The sequence below is a fragment of the Colossoma macropomum genome, unplaced genomic scaffold (assembly GCF_904425465.1).
Source record: "Colossoma macropomum unplaced genomic scaffold, Colossoma_macropomum, whole genome shotgun sequence".
Classification (NCBI taxonomy): Eukaryota; Metazoa; Chordata; class Actinopteri; order Characiformes; family Serrasalmidae; genus Colossoma; species Colossoma macropomum.
In genome coordinates this window covers 3,603,946-3,631,604 of record NW_023495267.1, presented here as the reverse complement: position 1 = coordinate 3,631,604, position 27,659 = coordinate 3,603,946, and the positions used below count along the sequence as shown (strand labels likewise).

Sequence of the window (27,659 nt, the reverse complement as noted above, 5' to 3'; positions counted from 1 at the left end):
TGGTTAGTTAAGGGTCATCTGCACATTGGCTAAAAAAGTGCTGTCCCAGCATCTACACCAACGCTTAGCTGCCCTCACTCGAGTGCACCCAGACAGCCAGCCAGCCAGACAGACAGACACACAAAGTCCCACTCGTTAAAAAAGGGACCGGGACACGTTTGCAGTCGTACTTACAGACGCGTCTCCCGCACACCACCCTACAATTTCAGTGCTGAGGAAGTTGATGAGGCAGCAGAAGCCGGCGTTAGCCAGCCAGTGTGTGGGTGCAGAGGCAAGCAGAGGGAGAGGGAGGTGAAGAGAGGGCTGACTGTGGCCTCTCTCTCTGTCTCTCTCTCTCTCCCTCCTCACTGGAGGGCTCGAGACGGGGCCCAGAGGGGGCCCATTGCGCTCCCTGTGGTTGCAGCTGGTTGCTAGTAATTAGGAGCAGCCACTGCACCGCAGCACCCTCTCATTAGCAGGGAGGGTCAGCAGGACATTCAGTGTCCTTCTCTCTCTGTCTCTTTCTCTCTCTCTCTCCTTCTGTCTCTTCTCTCTTTCCCCACACAAAAAAGTGCCAACGCTCTGGCCAGCCACAGAGACAGGCTGGAATTCACCCTCGTCTGCTCACGCTAAATATAAACAGCGCAGCCCAGCTCAGTCTGGCCTGCTCCAGCCGCTGTCTCCCACACATACACATCTCTTCCATTCACCGTGCCTGCTGTCTGCCGTCCACTTCTCATCACTGTTCCACTATCAGGACAATACACTCTGTGCTAATTCCCGGGTTAGGCTGATGTAGCATATTACAGTAATTGAATGTCCATTCTGAAGACTCTATATGATACAGGCAGATTCTTCTAGAAGGCTTTTTTGTAGGGCTCCTGCTTTAAGGGTATGATAATGAAAAAAAAGAAAAAAAAAGAAAAGTACCCCATCAAAACTGCTTGGATGCGCCCCATTCACACCCTCTCAAAATATCATTTGCACCGTCTTGCCGGCGAAAGAACTTTCTTGCCGTGCTAGCGGAAAGCTAATTGAGGTTTTGCTCGCTCTCCTGAGGGTGATAACATAACAGCCAGTGCCCCCCCTCTACCACCCTCCTCCACCCCCCCTCTGCTCTCCAGCTCAACCCCTTTCTCTCCGAAAGCAAGTGTGGAGGTAGCAGTTCATCCGAGTGAGAAACTCAGAATTTACAGGACAGGCCAATTATCAGCATAACACCCGGCCCTGGGTGGGATCCAAACATGGAGGCAAGCAGACAGAAAGACGGCTGCTAGGAGCATCAGCATCTGTGCTCTCTGCCCTGGCCTACACCTACAACATCAGCAGAGGCAGAAAGACAAGAAAGGGGGAAAAAACGAGCTAGTGTAAAAAAAAAACACTTTGTTGCCGGCTGCTACTGAATTAATGAAATGTATTCATTTATGCTGGAGTGAAGATTTTCAGGTCTAATTGAATTGAAAATATGGGCTGGAGTGGGCTGAAGAGGTAAAGAGTGGCTGTTTGAAATTCACCACTTCGGTAGTCGTTGTTGGCAAACGTGTTGTTTCAGGAGGGCTTCAGCCCTTAGCTGCAGCTGTAACCACAGAACAGCTCAAAAGACAATGGCTGGTAATTAACAGTTATCATGTCCATCAGATTTCAAATGTCACGGTCTGCATCTTAGCGAGTAGTTATCAGTGACAAGCAGGCATTGCGTGAGTGGCGTTTGGCCTGCTCAGCATAGGCTTCTCACTGGAGATTCTGCCTCAAACTCCTTTATAAGAGGATGTGTATGTATGTGTGTATATACTGTATGTGCGTACCTCTTCTTTCACGGACTATGAACCTCATTTCTTCTGCTCTCTGGGGTGCCTTCCTCACCCAGGCGAGTTGGCCATTAGCATATCGGGCCCATTGTGAAGATCAGTTTGAATCTTTATCTGTGCAGCTGTGCTGCCAGCAGCCTGTGTTCACGGCACAGAGTCGAGGAAGCTCCTTAAGTAGGCTAATTAAATACGCCAGCAATGTTGCACACTGATTCTTGCATCATTATGGGAAGTGCTCTAGAAAGCCTGTTGACCTATCAGAATTTGTATGGTGGAAGCTGGCAGGGGTTGGGAGGTCTGTAATTGCAGTATCCATCAAAACAAAGGGATTCGCTTCAAGAGAAAGCAGGGAAACAGGACATTTAAGCGTGCCATTTTGGGGCCATATTTCATAACAGTGGTGCAGCCTGGAGGTCCAGGGCTACATTTATTGCTCTGTTTTGCTCTTTGAATTAACCCTATTTGGGTAGCTTGTGAGTTTTGCTACCTGTGGAGCATATTGGAGATTGTGGTTTCGTGCTGGACTGTGAGGGTTACATAGACTAGTTGACTAAAATGTTCACTAATACATGCTAGAGAAAGTGCCTGGTTTAAATATTTAGAGATGGAAGCAGCAGAAAGATGCAGCTGGAGGGTCCAGAAAGGAACTTTTATTTTTAAACATGAAATGTACTTTGTTAGCTTGGAAATTCTTCATAAGTTGCATAGGGCTACGCTGAAATACAACAAAAATATTTGGTAACTGCAAGTAAATACTTTGTTTTGTTCTATAGTAATTATATTATATTATATGTAATATAATAGTGTCATCTTAGCTGTTATGTCATGTTACTTGTAATTGTCTTGACAGATGCCATAAAGTTTAATATCACATGCTAATTTTTGTATTCTAGTTAGCAGTCATAACATCAAACAGTGTGAAATCTGTCATGGCGATTAACAGTAATGGTAACATGACACTGTTACTAGACATAATCTGTCATGACGACTCATGACAGCCTGTGATATCTGCTATGACAAGTTTATGACACGGTTAGGTCAGTCTTACGTAGTAGGCTTCAAGTAAGGCTATGTTCACATTTCCAAGCTGAAATGGCACAAGTCTAATAAAGACCTGAGCCACTTTCATATGTCATCCTATATCGGATGCATATCAGATTTGTGGCCATACGACCTTAATAAGAACGCTCAGAGTGGAATTCATGTGTGTTTTTTTTTCAGCCACACATATGCTATCATTCAGCGTTAACGCTATCATTTATCATTAAGTTTTCACCCTCCTCTCACTCTAATGAACAGCTGTTCCAAGCAAATTATCTTCGCAACAAAGGCTTGTTCTGCTGGTTAGTTAGTTTGTCGTTCATGATGCACATGAACGTGATGTCATTGATAAGGATGTGCACATGCGGGTCATTTAAGGACACACAACAAATTTGTGTCACTTACCTTCACAGATATGTACCATCAAGTTGGACAGATCAGATATAAGAAAAAAATCAGAATTGAACAAAAAGGCTTGTAATGTGAACATAGCTTTAAGTGTCGCCAAATACGGCTGCTATGCATAACCTCCTCAAAATGAAGCATCCAGGTTTTCCAAAGGACAAATTTCCAGTTTTGGAATGTCAATTTTGAAGCACTTTTATTTTTGCCTTTTTAAGGTAAATTATAACTGCTCAGCTACCTTTTTAAATAACTAGTCAACTAGTAAACAATTCAGAATAGACAACATTGATTATGGGACAAAAAACACCTTTGAATAATGGCTGCACTGTGACAAAGTGCGCAAAGTAAAAGGAAACCTTAGAAAGATAAATAGTTTGATTAGCTAATTAATTCAGTGATGGTTAACAAATTAATCGATTTTAGAAATAATAGCTGTAGCCTAATTAATAGTTGCGCAACCCCTAGTTGGACACTGATTGAGCCAGTGAGTTTGCGCTGTCAGTGAGAACAGGTTGAGTTTGACCCTGACACTGTTTCATAATGATGCCAGTAGAGATTGTTCCTCTCTTCTTGGTTCCCTCGCTGCCGTGCGCTTGCGCTGTGAATTAAAAATGGAAGAGGCAGAGGCCCTGTCATGCATGCCACCCTGTCCTTCTGGAACGTTCCCCCAGCTGCCCCTTAAGTGCGTCCTGATGGAGGAAGAGGAGGAGAGATAGGGAAAGAAGAAGAAGAAGTAGACGAATGTAACCGGCGAGCTTTGCTGAACAGGCCAGGTTTGACAAGCTAATTGCAAAGCTGTGTAGGGGGCGGACACCTGCCATAATAGCGTGGAAGGGCAGAATTATCCCGTAACAACCCCCTTCCTCCTTTCTTCATCCTCTGCTACCTGCCTGTCCGTTCTTCTGCTCAGTTCAAGCTCTGACTTGCTTCTCGAGTTCTCCAAGCCTGCAATTATTAGCCTTAACGATGACATGCACCTGTCTCGCTTGGACAGCACAAAATAGATGGGCAAAAGCATAAGTGCGCTGTTAAATTAGCTCCCCCAGTGAAACGAGCCTTAATTACTCTAGTGGACTCAAAAGCCTCTAATGAGAGATGCCTCTCCTGGAGAAAACAGCAGCTCTCCAGCGTGGATTGTGTAGTGACAGCTCTTTGCCTGGTGGATGGTAGAGCATAATATTATGAGTGCTATTGTAAGTAAGGACCCCAGGGGACAGTTCTGCGAAAGCGTGCAACAGAACTTTCCCCTGGTTAAGTGGAGAGAGAGCGTGATCGAGAGCGAGAGGTGGAAGGGACTGTACCAGGTACCTTTTCAGTTTTTACACATTAGGTTGTTTCTTTCACGTTGGCTCGTTGTGCATGTGTGATCTTTATGCCTAACGACGTCCTCTGTATGCCATTAAGCAGGCTCACTGGGGGTAATTGCTCAAGTCATTAAAAGTTTGATGATTTTTCGCTGTTGGGTGGTGCACCGCCCGCCCTTGCCTTGGCTTACTTTGGCTTCCGCACGTCACATGCTGGCGACACGCTCTCTCTCTCTCCCTTTCTCCTTCCATCTCCCTCTCTTTTTGTCACCAGGGAAAGAGCAAAGCGCATCCCTCCAATCCCCTCCCTTCTCTACCCATCTGAGTTCCTAAAAGCTCTTGAGCTAACACTATTATTCTTTAATGGGTGAAAACATGCTTGATAGCGAACAGAGCGCTGAGAGAAAGAAGGGAAAAAAGAGCAGAATGGAGGGTTGATGAAAAAGGTCTAGCTTTTGAGGCCACTGGATACATAAGGTCTGCCTGTGCTACAGGTCCTCAGACGTTGCAGCGTAATCAAAGGCAATCTGGATTATTTGAAGTGAACTTTTGTTTTTAATGCAATTAAATTACATTAGTCTACACTTGTATGTTTGTGAGGGGAAATGGTGTAGGTGGCTTTGGTGTGTAATTTATGGCTGATGTCAACAACAGTGAGATGATTCAAACTGTAACACACCCCAGCCCCCCGCTGCCCCCCCAGCTAAGAGACTGTGTTGTGCCTGATGATTCATTTTAATGCCAGAACAAAACCATCTGAGTGATGCACATCATAATTATATCATACGATGTGTGGTCATAAATTTCTTGCCCCCACATGCTTGTGGCTTTCGTTTTTTTCCATTAGCAGGCACAACATGGAGTCCCAGGGCTGTCTCTGATAGCAGTAATAGCATCTGACGCTTTTCTTTGATGTCAGCACTGACAATGTTGTGATCCAGAGACCCTTTACCCCACCAACACCCCAAACACAAAGATCTAGCACTCTATTCCATGTGTGGTTCAGGCTCAGCCCCTAAACATCCAAACCCTCATCTACAAGCTTAAGCCTCACGTCTGTTTCCCACTCTGCATTTCTGTTTCAGCTGTCCACCTTCATAGCGTCACTGCAATATAAAATAATTGTAAGACCGTCTCTGTCTGAGGACTTTCTTGGTTGACCAAAAGACCTGATTTGTGACTATAACTTGGCCAGTTGCCAATCAGAAAACATTAGAATGTAGAAGTTAAAACCACTTTGCGCCTTGAATGGAAGCTTTTTTTTCAACCATGTATTTTAACAGTAGATTTGAAATTTCTTAATTAACAAATTAGGCATATCAGTTTTGGTTTTTTTCCGTTAGCAACTGGAACATGGAGGCAAAAAAATTAAGGCTTTTTTTTTTTCATGTCAACACTGACACACTGCCATCCCAACTAGCACCTCAAGAGTGTCAAATGAGAAGACGTACAGAACTCTCTTCCAAGGTCGCTCCACCATGGCCCCAGCTGGCTGGCTGGAACCTCTGGGTTTCCATAAGTTCAATGGTGTTTGCTTTGCACCCTCCCAGAGATGATCTAGCCGGACAGCAGGGAGGGACCTCTGCCTGTCTCGCAGGCCTGCGGAAGGCATGGGTCACTCTACCAGCTGCACACATGACTGTGGACTACATAAGCATCCTGCTGCTTGTTACAGAGATCATTGGAACTGACATGTAGCTCTCATGATATATCCCCCTTCCTTTTCCTCACCCACTCCCCTTTTCCAACATCCTTCCATCCTTTCCCCATTAGATATCAGACACAAGCATCACCCCCAGTGCCCCAGACCACTGCTGCCCCACATGGCTTGTTTTTCATGTTGGCTGTGCTCCCTAAGGACAGCTTGTGATGGAGTGTCTGACTGACAGGCCAGTCCTTGTCATTTTTCGGAGGTGAAACATACACACAAGCATGCGCACACGCACACACACACACACACACACACGCACACACACAGAGTAATACTAGCTTTCTGGGGGTTTTCCATTTGCTTGTGTAACACAGTGGCTGACAAATGCTATGTCTACGCTTAAACCTAATCCTAACTTAACTTTAAAAAAGAAATTTTTTCTCTCATTAATTTTGTCATAATAAGGATATTTGGTCCCCACAATAAGCTAAATACTTGCACACGCTCTTGTATACAATGGGAATGATAAGGGGGTAGTGGTATGGCTAAAATATGACATCATGATACTTGAAAACAATTTCATGATGTACAATACGTATCACAGTATTTAGATATTTAAATTAAATGTTTGCAGAAATAAAAATAGGATAAATAATGAAGAAATAAGGAGTAGTGTCAAAGTTAACACATTAATAACACGTTCACGCATAAATGATTAAAACCACGGAGAGACACTGTTGGTCTCACTGGATGTCAGTCATGAAAATTGAAAAAAGTGTTTACCCTATATTCATGTTCACCCTGCATTCACATGATTTTCAGTGATGTCCAGTTCATGTGAACCCTGTGTTCACACAGTGAAAAGTAATGCATTCTGAAGAAGCTTATTTTGTCCAATCAGTGCACTATAACTGCACTGCTTTTTAAATAATAAAAAAAATCTTTTTAGGTTCACATTTCAGCAAATAAGCTAAATGTGATTATTGTGGTTAACTGCACAAAGGAATATGGTTAATTGCGATTAATTATTTTAATCTGCCCTAAAAATAAGATAATGGGATAATGGACTGACATCCAATTGGCTACTTGTTACTAAGCAGTTTACGCAGTAAGCAAACACTGGTTGTTTTTGTTGTTGTTTAGAGGCTTTCTATAATTAGATTAATTTTCTCTTTTTATGATATGTGTAGTTGTTCAGTGTTGTACCCATGATATACTCAAAAAGCATATTGTGACGTCATTCATCAGGGTAATGATAACATTTCAGCACATTTCCCACCCCTACACAAATGCATGCTGAATGTACGCTCCCACACATGTAGCCAAACAGTGAAGCACTGACTGCATTTGTCCCCTACATATTTTACACAACGCTCACATGCATATGTTAACGTAATCCACAGTGAGGAATCATGAAAACCCCTCAGTACTTACAAACATTACCCAACATACCTCACCCACACAATCTCACCCATTTCCTCTTCCGTGGGAATGAGGAGGGTTATTTTTAACTCCCCGTCGCTGTAGTTCATGCCCTACAACGATCACCCCTATTCGCAGACCCGTTCTACACAGCACAACCCACCCCCCCACCCCATCCAAAACCTCTTCACAACCATTACCAGCCTCAGTATCAATCTACACCTGCACCAGAGAGAAGAGAGCACGCCAGAGAATGGTCCAAACAGAGACAGACTAAGCTGAGATATCTGCTCATGGCTGGAACAGAGTTAGCACCATAGGTTGCTCACTTGGAGCTCAGAGGAAAAAAATATGAAGAGTTATGAAAAGGTCAGCGTTTTCATTCCTGGCATACAATTAGATGAGAAACGTTAATATAATTACTGTATTTCTGGCATCGTGGGTCATCACAGTGACCTTATCAGAGGCTGCAAGAAGTTAGGAGAGAACAAGAGAGAAGTTTGGCATACAGTACATGACTCACAGCTTTACTTCTTCTCAGGTACTCGATATCTCTTAGATGTCGGATAAAGCTGTTCCCAAGATATCTTTTTGTATTGACCAAAAACTTTTCCAAAACATCAATACTCTAACCTATATGCTTTATATATTTTTGTAGGGCAATTGTTGAAGATCCTTGATTGATGTGTCATGGGCCCTCGCTCGTAAATTCATAATTTACTCTTGGAAAAAACAAGTTTGGAAATCAATCAGTACACCTCAAAACTCAGCTGTGTGTTTAGTCTCGGCGATCAAGTGGAAAATACAACCCCAGCATCATTCGCGTAATCTCAGACTGCTCTGTGGTTTTCCACTGTCTCTGTCAGTCAGTCATGAGTGTGAGGGTGCTGTCTGGAGTCTGACCCCACTGCCCACATCTCTACTGCATGTTGTATAACTGGGATCATGAAACTCTACCTGTTTTGGTGCATTTTTGCAAGACAGTGTAGCGTCTGCATGGCATGGCAACAGAACGTTGCGTAACTACAGCTCTATATCACATTCTCAATCAAATAAGCAGTACAACTGAACTGTAAGACAGACTGGCTTTCTTCCTTGTTGTTTTAATCTTAGTGATATTGTACAGATTTCCCTTTTTTTTATCAAAGTTTGAGAGGCTAGTCCTGTGCGTGGTCTGCGACATGATGGTATCACTGTCAGTATGTGCGTGTGTACACCACATTGTCCTGCTCTGCAGGTGAAATGAAGCGCTGACCTGGGTCAGCAGCCCCGTGCATACTTAGCAGCAGTCAGGCAGAACAATGTCACAGCACTGCCCAAAACAGCAGGACTTTTCCTGCTCAGCCGCTGACATGTCCAACTCCAGCCCTCCAGCCCCATGGCCCCCAGACTACCTCTCAGAATATTTGTTCAAACTGAAAGGGACCCAACAATTCGAACATCATTTCTCAAATATTTGTCAGGCTCAGTTTGGGTTCAGGTTTTATGTTTAGGGTTTTTGCTCTACCCGTTGGCCAGCTTTGATGAATGTTTGCTTATGTTTACTCTTTCTCCATACTTTATTATTCCTCTACTATTATTAGTCCTCCTTAAACAAGTTTTAATCTGGCACCCAGGATTCACTCACATTGAGGTCCACGAAGCGTACACAAAAAAGTGGACATGGGTGAAACAGCAGGTTCAGGTAGAGTTGGGACGGAAATTTGTCAGGCTGCAGTTGGGTTCAAATAGAATTTTTCTCAGATTATAATCTGATTGGGACGGAATTTTTCAGGCCACAGTTGGGTTGAAATAGAATTTTTTTAGATTATAATCTGATTAGGACAGAATTTTTCAGGCCACAGTTGGGTTCAAGCAGGATTTTGTTGGGCCTAGTTGGATTGGGACAGAATTTTGTCAGCTGACATTGGGTTCAGACAGAACTTCGTGAAGCTACAGTCAGATTAGGACAGAATTTCATTGGACCACAGAGGGAGTAAAACAGAATTTTTTTTCAGGCTACAGTTGGGTTGGGGCAGAATTTTGTCGAATACATTCTGGTTCAGACAGAATTTTGTTGAGCTACATTCACTGGGCTAAAGAAGTCTTTATCACTTTTTAGTGGTACCCTACACACTATTGTTAAACTCTAGAAAGCTTCTACACCCCTTAGTTAGGCATCTGCCCCCTCCGATCTAATCTGAGTGTGCATGCTGCAGGAAAATTTGGAGTGTGCCATGGCGTGTGCTGCGCTGTGCAGATCAGTTTGTCATTGCCAAGAATGTGTGCGTTTGCAGCAAGAGCAGGCGGGAAGAGAGCAAGACTAATGACAGCTGGGAGGGAGCTGGTCTCTCTGGGTGTGGGGATAAAGAGGCAAACAGTGCAGGCTGCTGTCTCGCCATGCTCAGCTTACTGCTCTCACAGGACCACTCAGGTACACAGCCCACCTCACCACCACTACGCAATCCACTGCCTTAGCCAGAACCAATATCTCTATCCTTTCTCCTCTCCTGGGTCTTACAGAAAGGACAAATCTATGTGTAATCATTCTGTTTGAGCAGAATAGCTCTGTCTGTTAAACATTTCAGTTAGCACTGTTTGGTTGCCATATTCAGTACAGTCTAGAGGTAATTGGACAGTGAGATAGTTAGTTTTTGTTGTATTGACTCTGTTCTCCAGAAAAAGACCCCTTAAACTGCAACTGTTTACCCCTTAAACTGCAGGCTGATTGTTCAGATATAAATAAAATGAAAGTTATGCTGCTGTGACAGTGAGGAAATTGAAGCAGTTTAAGGGGTTAAAGTGCAGGATGCCTCCAATTTGGGGGTATTTATGCCTATATTAGGTTACTATATGTCAAGGTCCCCTGAAGTGGTAGAGCAATGTATAAAAAAAGTTGATTCATATACAGTTAATCAAGTGTATATGTAAAAATGCTTGAATTAAAACCGGTGTCACTTTCACTTTAACCTCATACTCAATATTTTCTGTCAAATCCAATGTGCTGGAACACAGAGCCAACCCAACAAAACTCGGTCACTGTCCACTTACCAGCCCACTATCCAGAGGACTGTAATATCCAAAACATTGTAACGTTGTATGACTTCAATTGCTCTCTGGTTGCATTTGTGTATACTTTGGGTAATGAATCACTTTAAATTCCCATAAATTGAATGAAGAGAAATGAGAGATGATTTGTGTTGTGTTGGAGGATATAATTGGGCGCTGTAATCACCTGTAATGTGGAACATGTGACATTACTCCCACTCCACTGGCGCTGACCCAGGGGCTGTGTGCTTTCAGAGACACTGTATAGCTCATTGGATTATATTGCATTATACCATTCGAAATGAGGCTTGCCGCAAGCTGTGACCAATTAAAGTTGAACAAAGCCAGCTCATCTGCTCAGCTCTGCTTAGTAGGTCAGTGAAATTGGCGGAAGTGAATACACACACGCACACACTTGCATACATGCACACACACACACCCTCCGACTCCTTTTAGCTCAAGGCGCCGCTTTTCTGAGCAGTAGCTTTGGCATCTTTGTACATTTTGCCATGTGCGATGCCATCCTGCTCCATGTGAGAGCACATTACCACGCTTCTGCACGCTGCCATCCTGTCATGTCCAAATCACGTACATAAATCTGGCCTCGCCTCACTGTATGTTACGTGTTAAACAGGAGCGTGTCAGGGAGCTAAACTCTGTTCCTTTAAATGACCTCTGGTGGATGTTAAAAGACGTCTGAACTGGCTGCCTTGTAGGGCTACACAATGTGGACAACATACTAGCTTTGCAATTATATGGCTAAATATTGTAATTGAGATACTTGCCATATAGACCTCTGAAGTGATGCTGCACTCTGTAGTCGGCGTCATGCCCATATTAGGAACTCTAAGTCCACTAATAGACTTCACACTATTATAGACCAACACCACCTACTCAAAATGTACACTGTTAGTGCCAAAACAATGATATTTAGCAAAGCTTGCAGGTTGGGTAACTACATGCTGACTACAGAATGACAAAATGACTTTAGAGGTCTGTTGGTGAATCAATAGTGTGATATAATTAAGGATATCCTGCCTTATTTTGCCCAAAGTAATTTAGTTTTGTTGGTTTGCCTCGATTCATTCAGACACCCTCAGAAATACATCTGGCAAGCAGGACGCTTACAGTGGACAGTAAAACTGAACTGTGATTGTTTAGAGGGCCCATGCTGTATTTCAGCCTTCTGCAAAGTCAGTATTGCGAAGGCCAATCTTGTGATAACCATTAATAGACAATAGCCCTACTACCTTGCTCTTTTTCACTGTATGTTCCATATGTATAAGCAGGCAAAATGGCCCAACCCAGCAGAGCCTGAAGCATGACGATAGGTCATCTCTGTATGGCTCAGGTTACTACAGGAGTGATGCATGAATTGCTGTAGTGCACAAGAAGGCTCGTGTTACAGCAGCAGTTACAGGACAGAGCAATGAGGGAGAGCAGGGCAGGAGCGATGGAGCTGCTGTTTCACTAATGACACTGATTGCGCTGGCCAAGGAGCCACTGCTGCTTTCCGGCAGCTGACCTGTCTAACCTGAGCATGGCTGCTGCACTGTCTGGTAGCTAATGCAGTGATTGAGGCTAGACTGGACTGAGGCCATCATGGAGTTCCAGTTGCACTGCCCAGTTTTATCCATTTGTCCTAATTAAGTCTTAGTTGATTCCCAATCTTTCGGTAGGCCTCTCTTTTATTACACAACAGCCCCAGCAGCTTCAAAGGCTAAAGGCCAATAAACAGCTACTCCAATGTGAATGAAGGCTGCTTTTTGTTCAACATTCCCTCCATGTAAAAATGTTTCATTTCAGAGAACTGTGGAGGTTGGATGTTGGATGTTAAAATGATGACCCCCCCCTCCCCTTTTAAACTGCATAACAGTTATTTTTTTTTTTTAACATTACGGTCAAAATAAAATCAAAATGGATCTTTTTACCTTGATGTCCCTGGTTAGTTCATCATACCATGCCATTTTAATGACAAGATATTTGTTTTCCTGCAATCTTTGATCGCAGTGTAGTGACTATTGCTCGCCTAAACATTTTTTTTTTTTAAATCATGTCACCGCACACCAGCGAGTGGAGAAAATTATCAACCATTATCATGTTTTACCTCCCACCACCCCACCTATTATCAAGCGAAATGCTCAGCTAGCTCAGAGGCCCTCCCTGACATTGTATTGTTCTTGGAAAAACAGTACATCATGGGCCAGAAGGAAAATATTTTATGATTTCTAATTCACATCAAGTTTACCCCTCAAACCCTACATTCATTATTCACGTAATGATCTTAAGACTTCTTAAACAGCAACTATTATGCATTGTTTGGTGATATAACTAATTTGCATGTTAAATAGCTTTGAGAGTGAGGAATTTATTTGATTTAATCTAAGTAAGGTATCTGCAAGGTCTGCTCCATTACCATTTTACCCAACACATCCGCTTTTTTTGTCCATCCTTGTCTCCCAGGTTACCTTTACAAAGCGGAAGTTTGGCTTGATGAAGAAGGCCTATGAGCTGAGCGTCCTGTGCGACTGTGAGATTGCCCTGATCATATTCAACAGCTCGAACAAGCTCTTTCAGTACGCCAGCACCGACATGGACAAAGTCCTGCTCAAATACACAGAGTACAACGAGCCTCATGAGAGCAGGACCAACTCAGACATTGTGGAGGTGAGTGAATTTTCATCTGCTGCTTTTAGCACGACTAATAGCAACTTCAGAAAGGGCCAAATGGAAACGTGTGAGGATGTGGTTCATCTGCTGTTCTCAGGTTGACTAAATATTTGATTCCCTTCTCAGATACACATACAGTACAAAACACTTCCAACTCTTTACCAGAAAATGTATTTTATAGCATAGCTAAAGTACTGATGCCTGCCATTGTCCCACATAGAGACCTGTTTGCTTTGGGTGTAAGCTATGAAACAGATCAATTTCAGTTTAGGCAACCTTTGTAGCCTTTGTATTATCACAAAAAGGAGCACTATATATATGTTATAGGGACATTTTCTATCACATTTATCGCAAAAATGGAATTCGCCTGACTCAATTCAGTGGTCCACTTTATTGAGCCAGGGAAGGGAGGTGTTGTCCAGACCAGTTCTGCCGACTATGAATACTAACTTCATATCTGTTTCATTTTCAGTCACATCAAAAATTAATGTTAATTGAATGGGATAGACGTTAGATATATACACTACCATTGGAAAGTTTTACCATTGAGAAGTTTGAAATTGTTTTTATTGATACAAAACCAATTTGTCAAAAATACATGTATAAAATGAGTTTATTAAGATGCTGCTGCTAAATTTTAACTGACTTGTTGGAAGTTGGAAGTAAAAATTAAGAAGGGTCCAGAGTGATGTAGATGATTCTGTAATGCCTGAGAGATCTGTATAACACTGAGAATGATCAACTTAATATCCAGAATCTCGAGATGAACACCTTATCAAAGAATGACAGTAAATGGATCATTGCAATGTATTATTTATTGTTTAATTACTTTAGGCTCCCAAAAAGCTTGAAATACTGAAGAAAGCATCTTAAAATACATAGCTAATAGTAATTTAATCCACATTGTATAAGTTATTATGGAATAAAATAACAGTAATTATTAATATGAAAAGTGATTTCAAACTTTTGTTTCTTAGTTTTGGTTATATTAGCGCTGATCAGCTTAGCAATGACAGTATGACATTGTACACTTGTACCACTCTTACATAATTACAATGAATTATGAGCTGAAAGCTGGATGCTGTGTGAATTGTCCTGACCACTTCACAGAATTATGAATATTCATTTTTTTCAGTCAGATTAAAAATGAATGGTGATTAAATATTAGACTCCAATCTCAAAAGAATTTATTGTTTTTAGTCATTTGGGTGCTGATCAGCTTAGCAGATATCATGCAAATATCTGGCACTATCAATTAATTACTATGTATGATGAGCTGACAGATCTAGTGCATGTATTTTTTTATGTAACCCTAGGACAACAGTTGACATTAGTCATGAAGTTTACAAAAACAGGGCTATGTGCAGACGTGATGAGACCAGGCAACATATATCTGGCGGGTAACCGTTTCCGTCTCATTCTTGTTCTGATAGGGCTTCAGGACGTCTGTAGGACCTGATAAAGTCTAACCCAGCTTCAGTCTGGCAACTGCCAAAGAGCACAGGTCACGAAGCAGCTCCCCTGTTGCCAGACACGCTGTATGGGGGCTTTAGTTCATTTTGCAAAGCGATCCTGTAACTCCTGGTTGATTTATTTCTTTATTTCCTAATTTGTATAGTGTAGGTGTTTCACGCAAGTGTTTACTCACGACAAGCCAACCCAGCTGGTCCTTAGAATGCAGAATGCAAACCATAAGCATTCTACAGTAGTGCTTATTACAGAGTGCTAGATTTGCCAAGCGTGCACTGTCCTCATTTGTCAAAGCAGCATTCCAGTTTTGTAGGCCAAGACCATCGGCGAGTGGAGAACAGGGCTGACTGCGGCTTCCAAAATTTCCCTCTGACGCAGTTGAGGTTTCTCACTCAGTCCGAAACGTCCTCCACTGTAGCTAGCGCCTGCACCTTCGGACTAAATGAAAAGCAAACACGTCGGCGCAGTAACGATAATAACAAAAGAAAGGGGCTTGTTTGTTTTGAAAACCAATCGCCAAGACAGACACAAACTGGCCTTTGTGGCTTTGGTTCGACTGAGACGTTTTTATGAAACACTTTCAACCTCAACCCAGCTTTCCCGCGCAGCCGTAACATATTCCTGATTCCGCTGGCCCGGGTTGCCTCAAACACGCTTTGTTCTTCGGCCCGTGTTTGACAACGAGAACTTAATAGCTCAATAGTGTGACGTAGGAAAGTCTGTGATCCCAACTAAAAGTGTTCCGCTTAAAAGAGAGAAGGACTAAAATGACATAAAAGGAGTCAGCTGTGGCGATGTTATCTTTTATTCATGCTGATGCCGCTGCTAGTGAATTACCTGCTCGGCAGAGCTGCAAAAGAACGCAAGTTGTCTGCAAGGCCTTGGCTTTCCATCAGGGGCCTTCTGCTGGCCCAGCCCTTCTCAGCATAGTGCATGCCCTCACCTGCATTAAAAATGAATAGACACACTCTTCTCCCCTTATGTAACTGCAACCCCATCACAGCCTTGCCTTTTTTCGAACTGTCTTTTTCTTCACCTCTCTTTTGAGGAGCATGCTGTAAAACCATGCTAAGGACACTCTGGTCTTTCCTTAAAGCAACTCCAAATGTGGTTGATCTGCCAAGGCACTATATGTTCAAAAGTTCGTAGACACCTGGTCAAGCAACATTTCTAAAATCAAGGAAAATAAGTCACCACTTTGCTACAGTAACAGCTTCTTCTGGGAAGGCTTTACACTAAATGGTAAAACAGTGCTGTGAGGACTTGACTGCATTCAACCACAAGAGCATTAATGAGGTCAGGTATTGAAGTTGGAAACACCAACATCACTCTAGTCCAATAGGGATTTAATAACCCTCTAGCTGACACATGGCATGGGGCTTGATCACCTTAGATTCAAGTGGGGCTGCTCCAGAGTGTCTCATTCTATTCTATGCTGATTATACATGCTATTTGTGAGCAACTGAATGGCTGCATCAGCAATAGCAATCAGCAATGGCTGTATCAGCAAGGTAGCTGAATTCCCTAATAAGAAGGGTATGTTTGAACATACAGTATAGCTAACAAATAGCTCATCAGTTAGCATCATGCAAACTGCTTGGCTACATATTAGGTAATCTCAGATAGACCGATGTAAAACCAAAGCAGCAAACTTCAACGAACATGTTTGGCTCACTGACATCATTTGCTGTTAGGGAACCATTTTTGCTGAGCTATCACTTAAATAACCATAAGGGCAGTGTTCCTCTTTTTAGGTATGTTGAAGCTATAGGATGACATCTTCTGTAGTGGATGGAATGGCAACTCTGCCTTGTAAGTGGCACACACAAACAGCAGAGTGCTGTCAAGCAGTGGGGCCAAGCACACAAGCCAGTGGCATGGTGCCGCTCTTTCCCATGTCAGCCCTGTGGCCACTCCAGGGGAGCATGGCCTAGCTCACTAAAGCGGCCAACAAAGCAGCTCTTGTCCCTGCTCAGCAGGCCTGCATCTGTGCTAGGCTGTCCAGATCCCCCTGCAGCCCCGCTGCCTTTGTGGCCAGAGTTCAGAAGTGAAGAAGCAGAGCAGAAGTAAGCCACCTAAAGCCCAGGCTCTCTTTTCCCAGCCCAGGGCACACGCACTACCAAGCCCTGCCGCTGCCAGGGAACAGGGTCATAAAGTAATCAAGGCCCACCGTCAACAAGAGCGATGACTTGGATTCTGGCTGTGATATCTGCACCGTGTCTCCTTAAGGCTCCATTAAGAGTAGCACTGTACAGTGATAAGGCCAAAGGCTATCAGTGCTTCTTATACTGAGTGAATCTGTTAAAGAACGGCATCAATGAGATCACAGAACAAAATATGTACTTCATGATTGATTATTTTTGTACGTAAGAAGAGTCTTTTCCAGCTTATATCAGAAAAAAGTGGTGTTACGTCAGTATAAACATAAGTCACGGCTTAAAACCGCTGTTAAAATTGAATGAGGACATGTTATCTAACTTGCTAATGCTGGTTACAGTTTGGTTCTTCTTGTTAATAATTGTAGCTAGCAGTCATTCCTACAATGCTATTTGTTACTTAGCTTATGTTAGTGCTAGATAATGTTACGTTTGTTTGGACAGTGTGCTTCTATGGTTGACCAGCCCATGATTATGTCACAACGAACAGCTGACAGCTAACCCATAACCCTACATGCATGCATTGCATTGCTCTTTAAAACATGTCTTATATTTTTTATTACCAAATTATTTGGGCCTTTGAAACAGCTTAGAAGTATGCAACACACTTGAGATATGAAAAACCTCTCAAAAGAAGAACTGCCCATATCTGGCTGCCTGTATAAAAACTGCAAGCTTGTTTCTCATCCGAGCGTTACGGTGTTGTGCAGCCACGCTATCCGATTTGGCCATGCGCTCAGCTCATCCTAATGGACGTGAAAGGCTCTGAATGAGTATTTAATGGATGAATTCTCCCCACTCCTCCCTCCCTCTCTTGCTCTCTCCCTGTCTCTCTCTCTCTCTTCTGGTGAAATGTGCTTCACATGGAGGCACTTACACTTATCTAAATTAAACAATTGCATTAAACTCCTAAACGCCACCCAAAACAGTTTGTGCTCTCATTTGCCCATTTTTTATTTCGCCACACACTTTCATTGGGCGGCGAAGGCTTCCCGTTCCATGTGAGATGCCGAATCAAAGGTCACATTCCTCCTCGCTGCCACCATCTGTAGATAAAGGCTTGGCCTTGTAGCGGGGCAGAACAGATGCCGCACTTTCCACAGATGGATGTGTGCCTGGGGCACAGTTTGATAACCAAGTGCAGGGCTATGGACTTCATCTCAAGTCTGGCTTCTTGCAGTTAGCACCAGAGCCCTACACTCAGATTGCTGGGCAAGGGAAGGGTGGAGAAAGTCCACATCTGTGTGTGTGAGTCTTTTAGAATGTGTGTGTGTGTGTGTGTATGTGTGTGGCCAGCGCACGGCGGTTCAACTTCAATAACACTCCAGGCGACAGGTGAAGCGTTGCGTGAAATCTCCCTTTGTGGATCCTGTCCACTTCTCCGTCTGATTAAAAGTGGCCGCGATCCCATCTGCGTCTCCCTTTTCAAAGGCTCCTGGTCTGAAGCAAGCCCTTTTATTTACTGAATAGCAGCGCGGGGTTGATGGAGCGTTTCCTCCGAGGTTACAGCTCCCATTCAGGGAGCTCGCGGGGGTCTTTAAGGGCCACCGGTGTTCTGCTATATCAGGTCTCCGCCAGCACATTCTGTCCTTGCCTTCACCTTCGGCGCTGGCTGCGGAAAGTGTAAGAAAGTGGGCCTGAAAAAGTCCACCAGGATGGATGTTTGCTCAGAGATCCTTTTTTAATAACACGCCTCCACAGAAGTTCATTTTAGTAGACTATAGCAGAAAATGGCCAGACCAAAGAAACTTGAGATACGGACAGGTGATGTTGGCCAGTGGAGAAAGTTCGTCTTGCACATGTTTACTATGGCAAAGCAGTCAATTAATGCTATCAATAATACCAGCAAAGCATTGTATTTACATCGTAAGCATGAATTTAGCCAGAGGAATGGCGGATGAGCTTGGCGGAAAAGCTCCGACACAGGAATTTACACACTATAATGATTTACCATCAACGTGCTAGAGAGGAAATGCACCCACTGAACATAGGCTGATAAGTGTCACAGTGCAGAATCATAGATTGGTGTCTGCGGTCTCCCCACTCTGTAGAAAGACCCCTATAGTTCCTGTTCCTCTTCCTGTGCGTTTCAAATTCAATTTTATTTGTGCTGCAAATGAAAAAGCTGCTGCAGGTAATTAAAATAATTCAATGATCCTTACTCTTCTTCCTCTCCGACAAGAGGTAATGAAATCTTCCCTGAGTCGCTCTAGGAGCTTACTCTCTTATTCCAAACACAGACCCACAGTGTGTGGAGGATTCCTTGAAATCAGATATCAACTTCACAGCAGATATGTGGCGTCTACACGTCCCCTAACTGCCCCCCTCACTCCACCCCCCACACCCATCATCTGTCTGTGACACTCCCCACAGTGTTACAGTGCCATGCTGGCAGAAAACCATTTCCATTACCCAAATGATCATGCTTTGAACAGATTAGTAGGCCCAGCTACCCACTGGAGATGTGAATTCCATTGAATGTTTGTGTAAGTGTTTAGTTGCCTACTGTGTCTGTATGGCAAATGCTGGCTTCGATTAGGTCTGAATGAATGATGAAGTTGCAAAAGTTGGCATGCATGCTCATGTGACACTGGTTGACACTTAGAATCACTTCACTGAATATGTGGGCAAGTGTTTTGTAGCCTACTGTTTCCGTGTGGCAAAGACTTGCTTCATTAAATTTGAATGAATGATTGATTTTTAAATGTAAGTCCTGTAAGTCGCAAAAGGCAGAGCTAGCATGCGTGCCTGTGTGACGCGAGTTGACATTTAGGATCACTTCGGCTGGTGTTCAGTGTCTTGTGTCGATTAGAATAGTAAACAAATCAGAGGCAAATATAGCGTCTGCTTTTTGGAGGTCATGCAAGGCCAGCATTGTAACGTGGTTTTGAGAAACAAATGTTTTATTTCCTCTGCTGAGCAAATACTCAAAGGCAGAGTTGTATATGTAGCCAAGTGAGTTTGAAGAGTGAAGATATACGCGACTGTAACTGATCTCGCAGGCAGGAGTTAAAGGAAACACATCCCTAGCACTTTTGCTGTTAAATTTTTCAAGGTGTTGAAAAGAAAGCGGCTGCCTGTCCCTTAAGGGCGTGCTTTTGAGGACGTCCAATGGCAAAAAATTAAAATGAGCAAGATATGTAAATCTTGACCATTTTGAAATGCCAGCCTTGCCTTTCTCTTCCCTTCCATGAGATTCCAGTTTTGTTCCATGTGAATCACACCATTGTCTTTGCACAAAGCACAGGACCCAAAAAAAGGTCCCTCAGTCCCTTAGCTCGAGAGTCTGAAGCTGAACATTTGAGCCGGCATACAAGGCTTTCCAAACAGCAGCACTACTGATTTTGCCATAACATACATATTCATTATAAAGCCACTCCAGCCCGTAAAAGCCCAGCGATAATGAGCTGCATTGGCGAGTAAAGCTGTGAACGTGGGATAGCAAAGAACGAGTGTTGGGGGAGGAAGGAAACGGGCCTGAGTTGTATGCCTGGGGTGGGGAGATATTTCTGATAAGGGACCCTTCATCACCCTGGTCTCGAGGGAAGGCGAGGGTGTGGGTAGGGGGTGTAGCTGATGTCATGCAGCCTCAGGGACATATATATTTTTTTGAGTTGACCACTGCACACGTGTGGGCCCTGACACTCCTGCTTCATTTCTGCAGAAATACCACAAGTGCTAGGTCACCCCTGAGAGAGGTGCCAGTGTGAACTCTTCATCTGATGTTTCAGAAATGCGATTCTCTCATCACTGCATATGATCACCCTGATAGGAAAGTAATGGAAAGCATTTCTTTGCAGTAACTTAATATTAAAGACTTACTTCTTCTTTTATTTACTTAAAAACTTAAGTGGCCTGTAATGCTTTAACACATTTATCCATGAGTTTCTTGAAAAGCAGGTGGACGCTGCCGTGACATTCCACTATTTCTGTTTGCCAGTTTTATTCCGAATGCACTAAAATTTAAGTGGCACGAACCGCAAATGCAGCAAAATATAAGTCACATTATAGGCACAAGATTCAAATATGAGCACGGATTTAACTTGCTCTGTTATTGTATACCACAAAAAATACTCTTAGAACAGTACGTTTTGAACATCAGCAGCTTCATAAATAATGGCCATGGCCTGTGTTTACCCAAAACACTCAGCTTCTTTTACTCACAGCATTGTTAAGTTAACTAAGATATACCCAATGGAGAAAGGCAGAGCACAACAAAATTGCACTCCTTTGCATTCACTTCATTTTTGTGTTTATTAATCTTGACAGGCAGGTTTGCTAGCATAGTGCTAAATGTAGGTATTAAATCAATATTATACCCCTGAGTAGCCAACCTACAGCTAATATTCCCATGACTGGTCGCTAGATGGTAAAATGAACGTCAATACCCACTGGTCAAAATGACTTAATAAAAAAATAAATGACTCATAACATCACCCCTGGTGTTTTTTTGTCTGTGGTTAGCTCAACCTGCCACAACCTGTACCAACATAAAATAAAGCACGGGATATTCCAGTTCACTGGTGTGTTTTTTGCCACATGAACATGTGCCAGCTACCCATCTCATTATATAGCAGTATTTAATGAAGAAATCGTTGTTTCATAAGAAAGTGAGTACTGAGTACCATTACTAGTTTTAATTTCTGTTAGTTTGCCTGTAGCACTAAGCTAACAGAGGAGAATGTTCACTTCTCACTCTGGGTTTAGGACTACTTATATATTCATTATAAAGATATATATTCAGATATTCAAAGCTTGTAAGACACGCACATAACTTATTCTTTTTTCAGTTTTTCAGGGAATCCTTAAATGTATGGGTATTAACTTGATAGCTATCTGTCGAGCTGGTTGTTAAAACAAAACTACCCTTGCACATAGTTTGTGACTGCATGCATGCATTTGTTATCTAGTAATTTTTTGCCATTTTTCTGTTAAAAAAAGAAATTACGCAGACCCCCTTAAACTAGCTCTGTGAATATACTCTTAATCATTGTAACCAGAAAACAAAAAGCAGCTTGTGCTATGAATAGCAGGAGGTTAAAGTTCAGGGGTCATATTACAGAAACATCTTTACTGTTGTTTTTAGACAACAGTGACAGGCATAATAGTTCACTACTAGCATGATGACGCTACATTTATGTATATTGCAAGATGGTGGTTTCACTTGTGTTTTTTTCTATTAGCATTTAAAAAATCCCAGACACCGCAAACACGATCTCCACCGTCCCCTTTTATTACCTCTATGTGTTAATGTTGATAAAAACTCATTATACAAAATGTTGCACTGATGGTGGTGAATAATGCAGAATTGAATGTGTGGTATTTTATTGGGAGGAATAATGTAGCCTCCATATCTCCAGTATACTGCACTTTAGTGTTGTTATTTACATCAGTAACATCAGCTGTAACTTACATTTTGATTACGTGTTTATGTTTCAGCTATGCATGTCGGTTGCATGGTAACAGGCATGACAGTTGATTGTTGACTTTGATCGAGTAGGTTAAGATTTCCTAACTGGAGATACTATAAGATGCTGTAAGATAAGATTCCTAAATTAAGATAAAGTTTGCTTCTGTAATACGTATTTGTGAAAAATCTTATCTTGATTCGTCAGAGCTTAAGACAAAAAATAGGAAGTTTCTGTAATACGGCCTCAGGAAAAAGTAGATATGATACACATGGTCAGTGTGACAGACTGCGATGCACTACAGAAAACGCTGGGGGAAATCGTTTTTGCTGCACAATAAAAAGTGCAACTGCTTGATGCACAAGTTGAACTGTAGTGCTGTAATGGGGACAAAGTAAGAGAAAACTTCAGAAGGCGTAACAATTTGATTATTCGATTAATCAACTAATAGTTGATAGATTGATCCGTTATAGAAAACGTTAGGTTAAAGCCCTGTTTGTAAAGTATTAATACATAGCTTTTCTATGTTAAAAAAAACATTTTTTAGTTTTGTTTTCTTATCTAATTGAAAATTAGCAATTAGACAAAACAATGACTCGCACTTAAAAAAAAAGAAAGAAAAAAAAAAAAGAAAGGTTGTCCCCAAACTTTTGACAGGCAGTGTATGTTTGGGGGGAGAGAAACAGAATTGTTTGCACTGTCAATCACAGTGGGCACAGTGATTAAGACCCCCACTCCGTCTTAATGAATGCAAATTGGCACATCTGCTTCTGTGAGCTTGCTGGCCAGACTGTTCAATTAGCGTGATTGATCAATTATCATCCTCCTGGTGACGCGGGGGGAGAGGAGAGGAGAAAGAGAGGAATATGCAACTGTGTGCTAAAAAGAAGAAGGGCCAAAAAGCCTATTAAAGTACAGTTTTAAAATGTCATTTGGCCAAATTGACGATGATTGAATCACTCAAGAGCCTTGCAAAAGATGCAGCCTTCTAATTTTTTTTGACAGGATATAAAAGTGGCATTCATATCCTGGAAGGAAATGCTAGGAAAGTCCCATGCATGATTACGTCTAATCCGTGGGTGTGATATTTTGAAGAGAACCCTCTTATGCAGCACTTTGGTGCCACAATAGATAAACTCGAGCACCCAAATGCTAATGTATAATTAGGCCTTTCTGAGCTCACATTATCTAAGGAAAAAGATAATTTTATTTGATATGTTGCTGTTATTTCAGTAATGAAGAATGTGCTGTGTAATGAATTACATGCAGTATGATGCCAAGCATTCCATCTAGTCAATGGCATCAAGAGATTGAGCAAATTCACTGTCACTGTCGTTACTTGTTTATTTTCACTCAGTCTAGTTGATCAAAAAAAAAAACAACAACCCAGTACATCAGAGTAAGCTGTCAAATTTTTAATTGTCTTTGTATTGCTGTTTGTCTCCATTTCCCAACTATTAAATCAAAGACTGCTCTAGGGTGCTCCCCAAGCACAACATGTGCTGTTAATACCATGGCAATTACAAACCCATTTCTCTTTTAGCAGGCAGGGGTGGCAATCTTAATAGGAGTATTATTTATACGGCACTGTTGATTCAGCCTTAGCCGCTAAGCTCATTTTCCAAACATTAGGGGGCTGGGTGTCTCAGAGGGGCCCTGTCTGGGCTCTTTCACTGACAGATCAGGCCTGGAGTGCTGCGGAGCTGTGATCCTGACATGCTTAGATAATGTAGCCTCGCTCACAGGAGGCTGGAGCTAGCACCATGCGTCTCTGTCACCACCCCACAGGCCCCCCACACAGTCCTGAAGCTCCCCTGAGTATCTAACTTGCCCAGTCATGTGGGGCACCCCTGGCTTTGCCTTATTGTGTCACTAGATTGGCACTGGATGTTATGCGTTTTTGTAAAGGTGTGTTTCATCAGTCATTCAATTCTTGCGAATTGTAAATACCAATTGTGTTAACCACAATTAGTCATATTGCAGCCTGTTTCATTCCAGTCTGTTATCGCTACATTTCCATACGTCACTGCATATCTCATGAGAACTCGAGATGAGAGTAGAGGTCTAGTAATTATATACACCACATATCGAAAGTCTGGGGACACCTTACCTTCCTTTGAAATGAACATAAATCGGCTATTACTTTGGGTACATTTTGCAGAATTCAGCTTCATGTTCATTAATATCTCTACCTTGATATGAAGAGTGGGCTTGACATAAATAATGATTTGACAGTTTTCCTTTACAAGCTATTGTTAAACACAAACACTGCAACTCTTTTGTCCCAAAGGCGGTTTCAGCATGTGAAATATATCTCGCTATATATTATACAGAAATATACCTATGAAAAATTAAAAGAATACTCCTGCATTTTTCATCCCAATCTCTGTCTGACACATTTGTAGCACACAGTTGATTACCATGGCCAGTAAGTGTGGCACATTTCCCTGTGCATAGAGAAAAACGGAAAACCTGTTGACTCAGAACACATCTATGAAGATGTACCTGCCTACTGGCATCAACATTTTGTGTTGAGTCAAATAGTTTTCTGTTCTTTTGGTCAGAAAAGTCATTGGGTCCTGTCAAGTGCCAAGTACAAGTTATTCATTTTTCACAGAAAATTACACTAAGTATAATATCAAATCTATCCATATTTAATTTGCCCACTCTTTACTTTTGTGCACCCTAGTGCCACTTTACCTCTACCATTCTTCCAATCTTAAAACAAATGACTTACTGCCATTTCCTTTCAACAAAAAAGGTTTCCAAAGGTGTTACTGACACTATATTTCTCTTCGAAAAGACACTAACATTCACACAATCAACTACCAAAACTCACCTTAGCTGCATTGCAAATGTCTCTCATGTGCATCTTTAATGACTAAAGGAGATATTTCTGAGGAGATTAAATATTACTCCACTTGCAAAAGAAAGGGAAGGTCCAAGGAAAATAAGCAGGGAAAAAAACAAGAGTTTCCAGTACTGATGATTAAAAGATATAGAGTAAATGGGACTGTTAACAACACTGGAAGACTAGCAAAACTGTTACCATCAGATAAACAGTACCTTTACTTTTCATGTCAGAGAGATAAGAGAAAATCAAGCTGTACTCTTGCTTCAGATCTCAATCCACAGGTGTTTTTGTCCATCCTTTCACTGTGGGAAGACTGTTCAACACTGTGGGTCTGAAAGGATGTGCAACTGTCATGAAGCCGTTATTTAGAGAACAAAGTAAACAAAAAAATGCCAAATCTGAGATGTGGAGTAAGGTTTTATGGACTGAATAGTTTACATTTGTAGTTTTGATTAGTTAGATTGTGAGTAGCAGAAAATACAATCATCTTCTATAACTTTGCAGAAGTATTGCTCAGTACTGTATTTCAAATTTATTATCCATGGTAAATGACCACATATTACAGATGTGGCAGATACAGATTGGGCTGAAAATAGTAAGTATTCCTTTATTCCAGTGGTGCCCAATCTTGGTCCTGGAGATCTACCACCCTGCAGAGTTTAGCTTCAACCCTAATCTAACACACCTGATCCAGGTACTCAAGACCTTCAAGAGCATCCAACTATTTGAGCCAGGTGTGTTGGATCTGAACTTTCCAGAGTGGTAGATCTCCAGGACCAGGATTGCTTTATTCCTTTAACATTCGCGTATGTAGGTGTTGTACTGTCTTAGTGTGTGAGGACAGCAAGATTTGCTTTGACTTAATTGATCACTAAATTAAAAACCAAAATACCAAGTGTGCTGCATTGCGTGTAATGTGGACTTAACCCAACCTGAAAGCCAGCTTCATTTGGATTTATGAAGGGCCAGGTTGGGCATATTGCATATTTATGAGATGCCTTTAATTGAATCATGCAACAGCGTTGTGTAAATGAGGTCACTTTGCGAGGTCGTCTCTGGCAGAGGTTCAGCAAGAGGCCATTCTCCAGCTGAAAGCAGGGACATCCGAGTGCTTCCTTGAGTTTCTGTGCACACACAAAGACACACACACCTTACACTCGCAGCACTGCCACTGACTCCAGCAGTCCTGAGCTGTTGCCCTGAGTGCCAGAATGAATCTAAAAAGGGTCAGGGGCTTAATTTGTGTTTGATATGCACAGATGACAACACAAAAAGAGGAGAAGGAAAAAAGATTACATTTTAATTGGCAAGTGCTTAACTTAGCGGCTTGATTTTGGGGCTGGCCAGAGGCCAGGCTTCCTGTGTGATCTGCTAAAGCCTTGTTTGACATTTGAGATGGCTCAGGGATACGCATGGTTAGTTACACTGCTTGGCACGGCCCGTGCCGCTCCCTTCATGGATCAGACATAGGCTCCCCTGCCCTTAATACAAAGCCAGATAAAGCTGTTTTGCTAGTGCTGTACCATTGCAGCAAGAAGTGGACCTAACCCTGTCTTACCAAACACGTTGCTGATGATATATTCAGAGACTTTGGCAATGTCCCCTTGAATTTATTAAAACCTGCCCTCAGAGTAGCTGGAATGCCTGCATGTCCATGTTGGGCTAGTAAATTTTTGTGCTATTTTTGTGCTAGTGTGTTTTTTATCACTATATAAAAGAAGCACAAGGCTGCCTTTATTGTAGGGTGCACTGTGAGAGATGCTGAGGGAGCTTAGATGGATATTCAGAATGGAATTCAGATTGTTAACTGCTTTGATTTGTTTCACTGATTTGTTTCATCAGAATAACTGTAAAAGACAAATGAAGTGTGAAGTGTGTTCATATTTATATGCTTAGTTGCTCTATATGGTAGATTTGACACAAACACAATGAAAATCCACAAAATCTTGACTCTGTTAGATAACATTCTTTCCATATGGATATAAAAGTGACAACAGCGTTGAGTAGCCAGCTAGCTGAATGTTCTGATTGGTTGTCCTGTGTTGTGCCTCATTCAAAAAGCAGTCCAGGCTGAAACAGTCCTGATATGGTTGAGGCTAAACTATTGAGGGCAGGATAGGTGGATATACTGTGAATGTATATGTGTTTTAATGACATCAAGCAGAAAAAAAAAAAGATTCAAAATGGGCTGTTTTTGCAGCTTAGTTTTCATATATGGACTGTGTAGACTGGGAGGTTTATAGACTGATTCCAAACTTGAACATTATTTACATATTACATCCCATTTAAGGAACATTTGGTTTTCCATGATATGGGCCCTTTCGCTTCAGCATATAAATGCTGTCCATCACATTGCAACTGCAGTGCGATATGAAATGATGTCACTGTTTGTAGTTTCATAAGTTGAGGCCAAAGCTTTACAAAAAGTTCTTTGTTCTTTGCCAGGCTGGGGAAAAAAAGAAGT

General features: G+C 42.1%; 1 protein-coding gene across 8 annotated transcripts in view; it reads left to right on the top strand.

The window, feature by feature from the left end:
• The window catches only part of mef2aa (myocyte enhancer factor 2aa), a 123,793-nt gene that overhangs the window by 41,766 nt on the left and 54,368 nt on the right, over positions 1 to 27,659 (top strand). For all 8 annotated transcript variants that reach the window (XM_036561644.1, XM_036561638.1, XM_036561645.1 and 5 more), the window contains one exon: positions 13,101 to 13,304. In XM_036561644.1, coding sequence (XP_036417537.1) covers positions 13,101 to 13,304 — 204 coding nt within the window. The remainder of the gene's footprint in view (positions 1 to 13,100; positions 13,305 to 27,659) is intronic.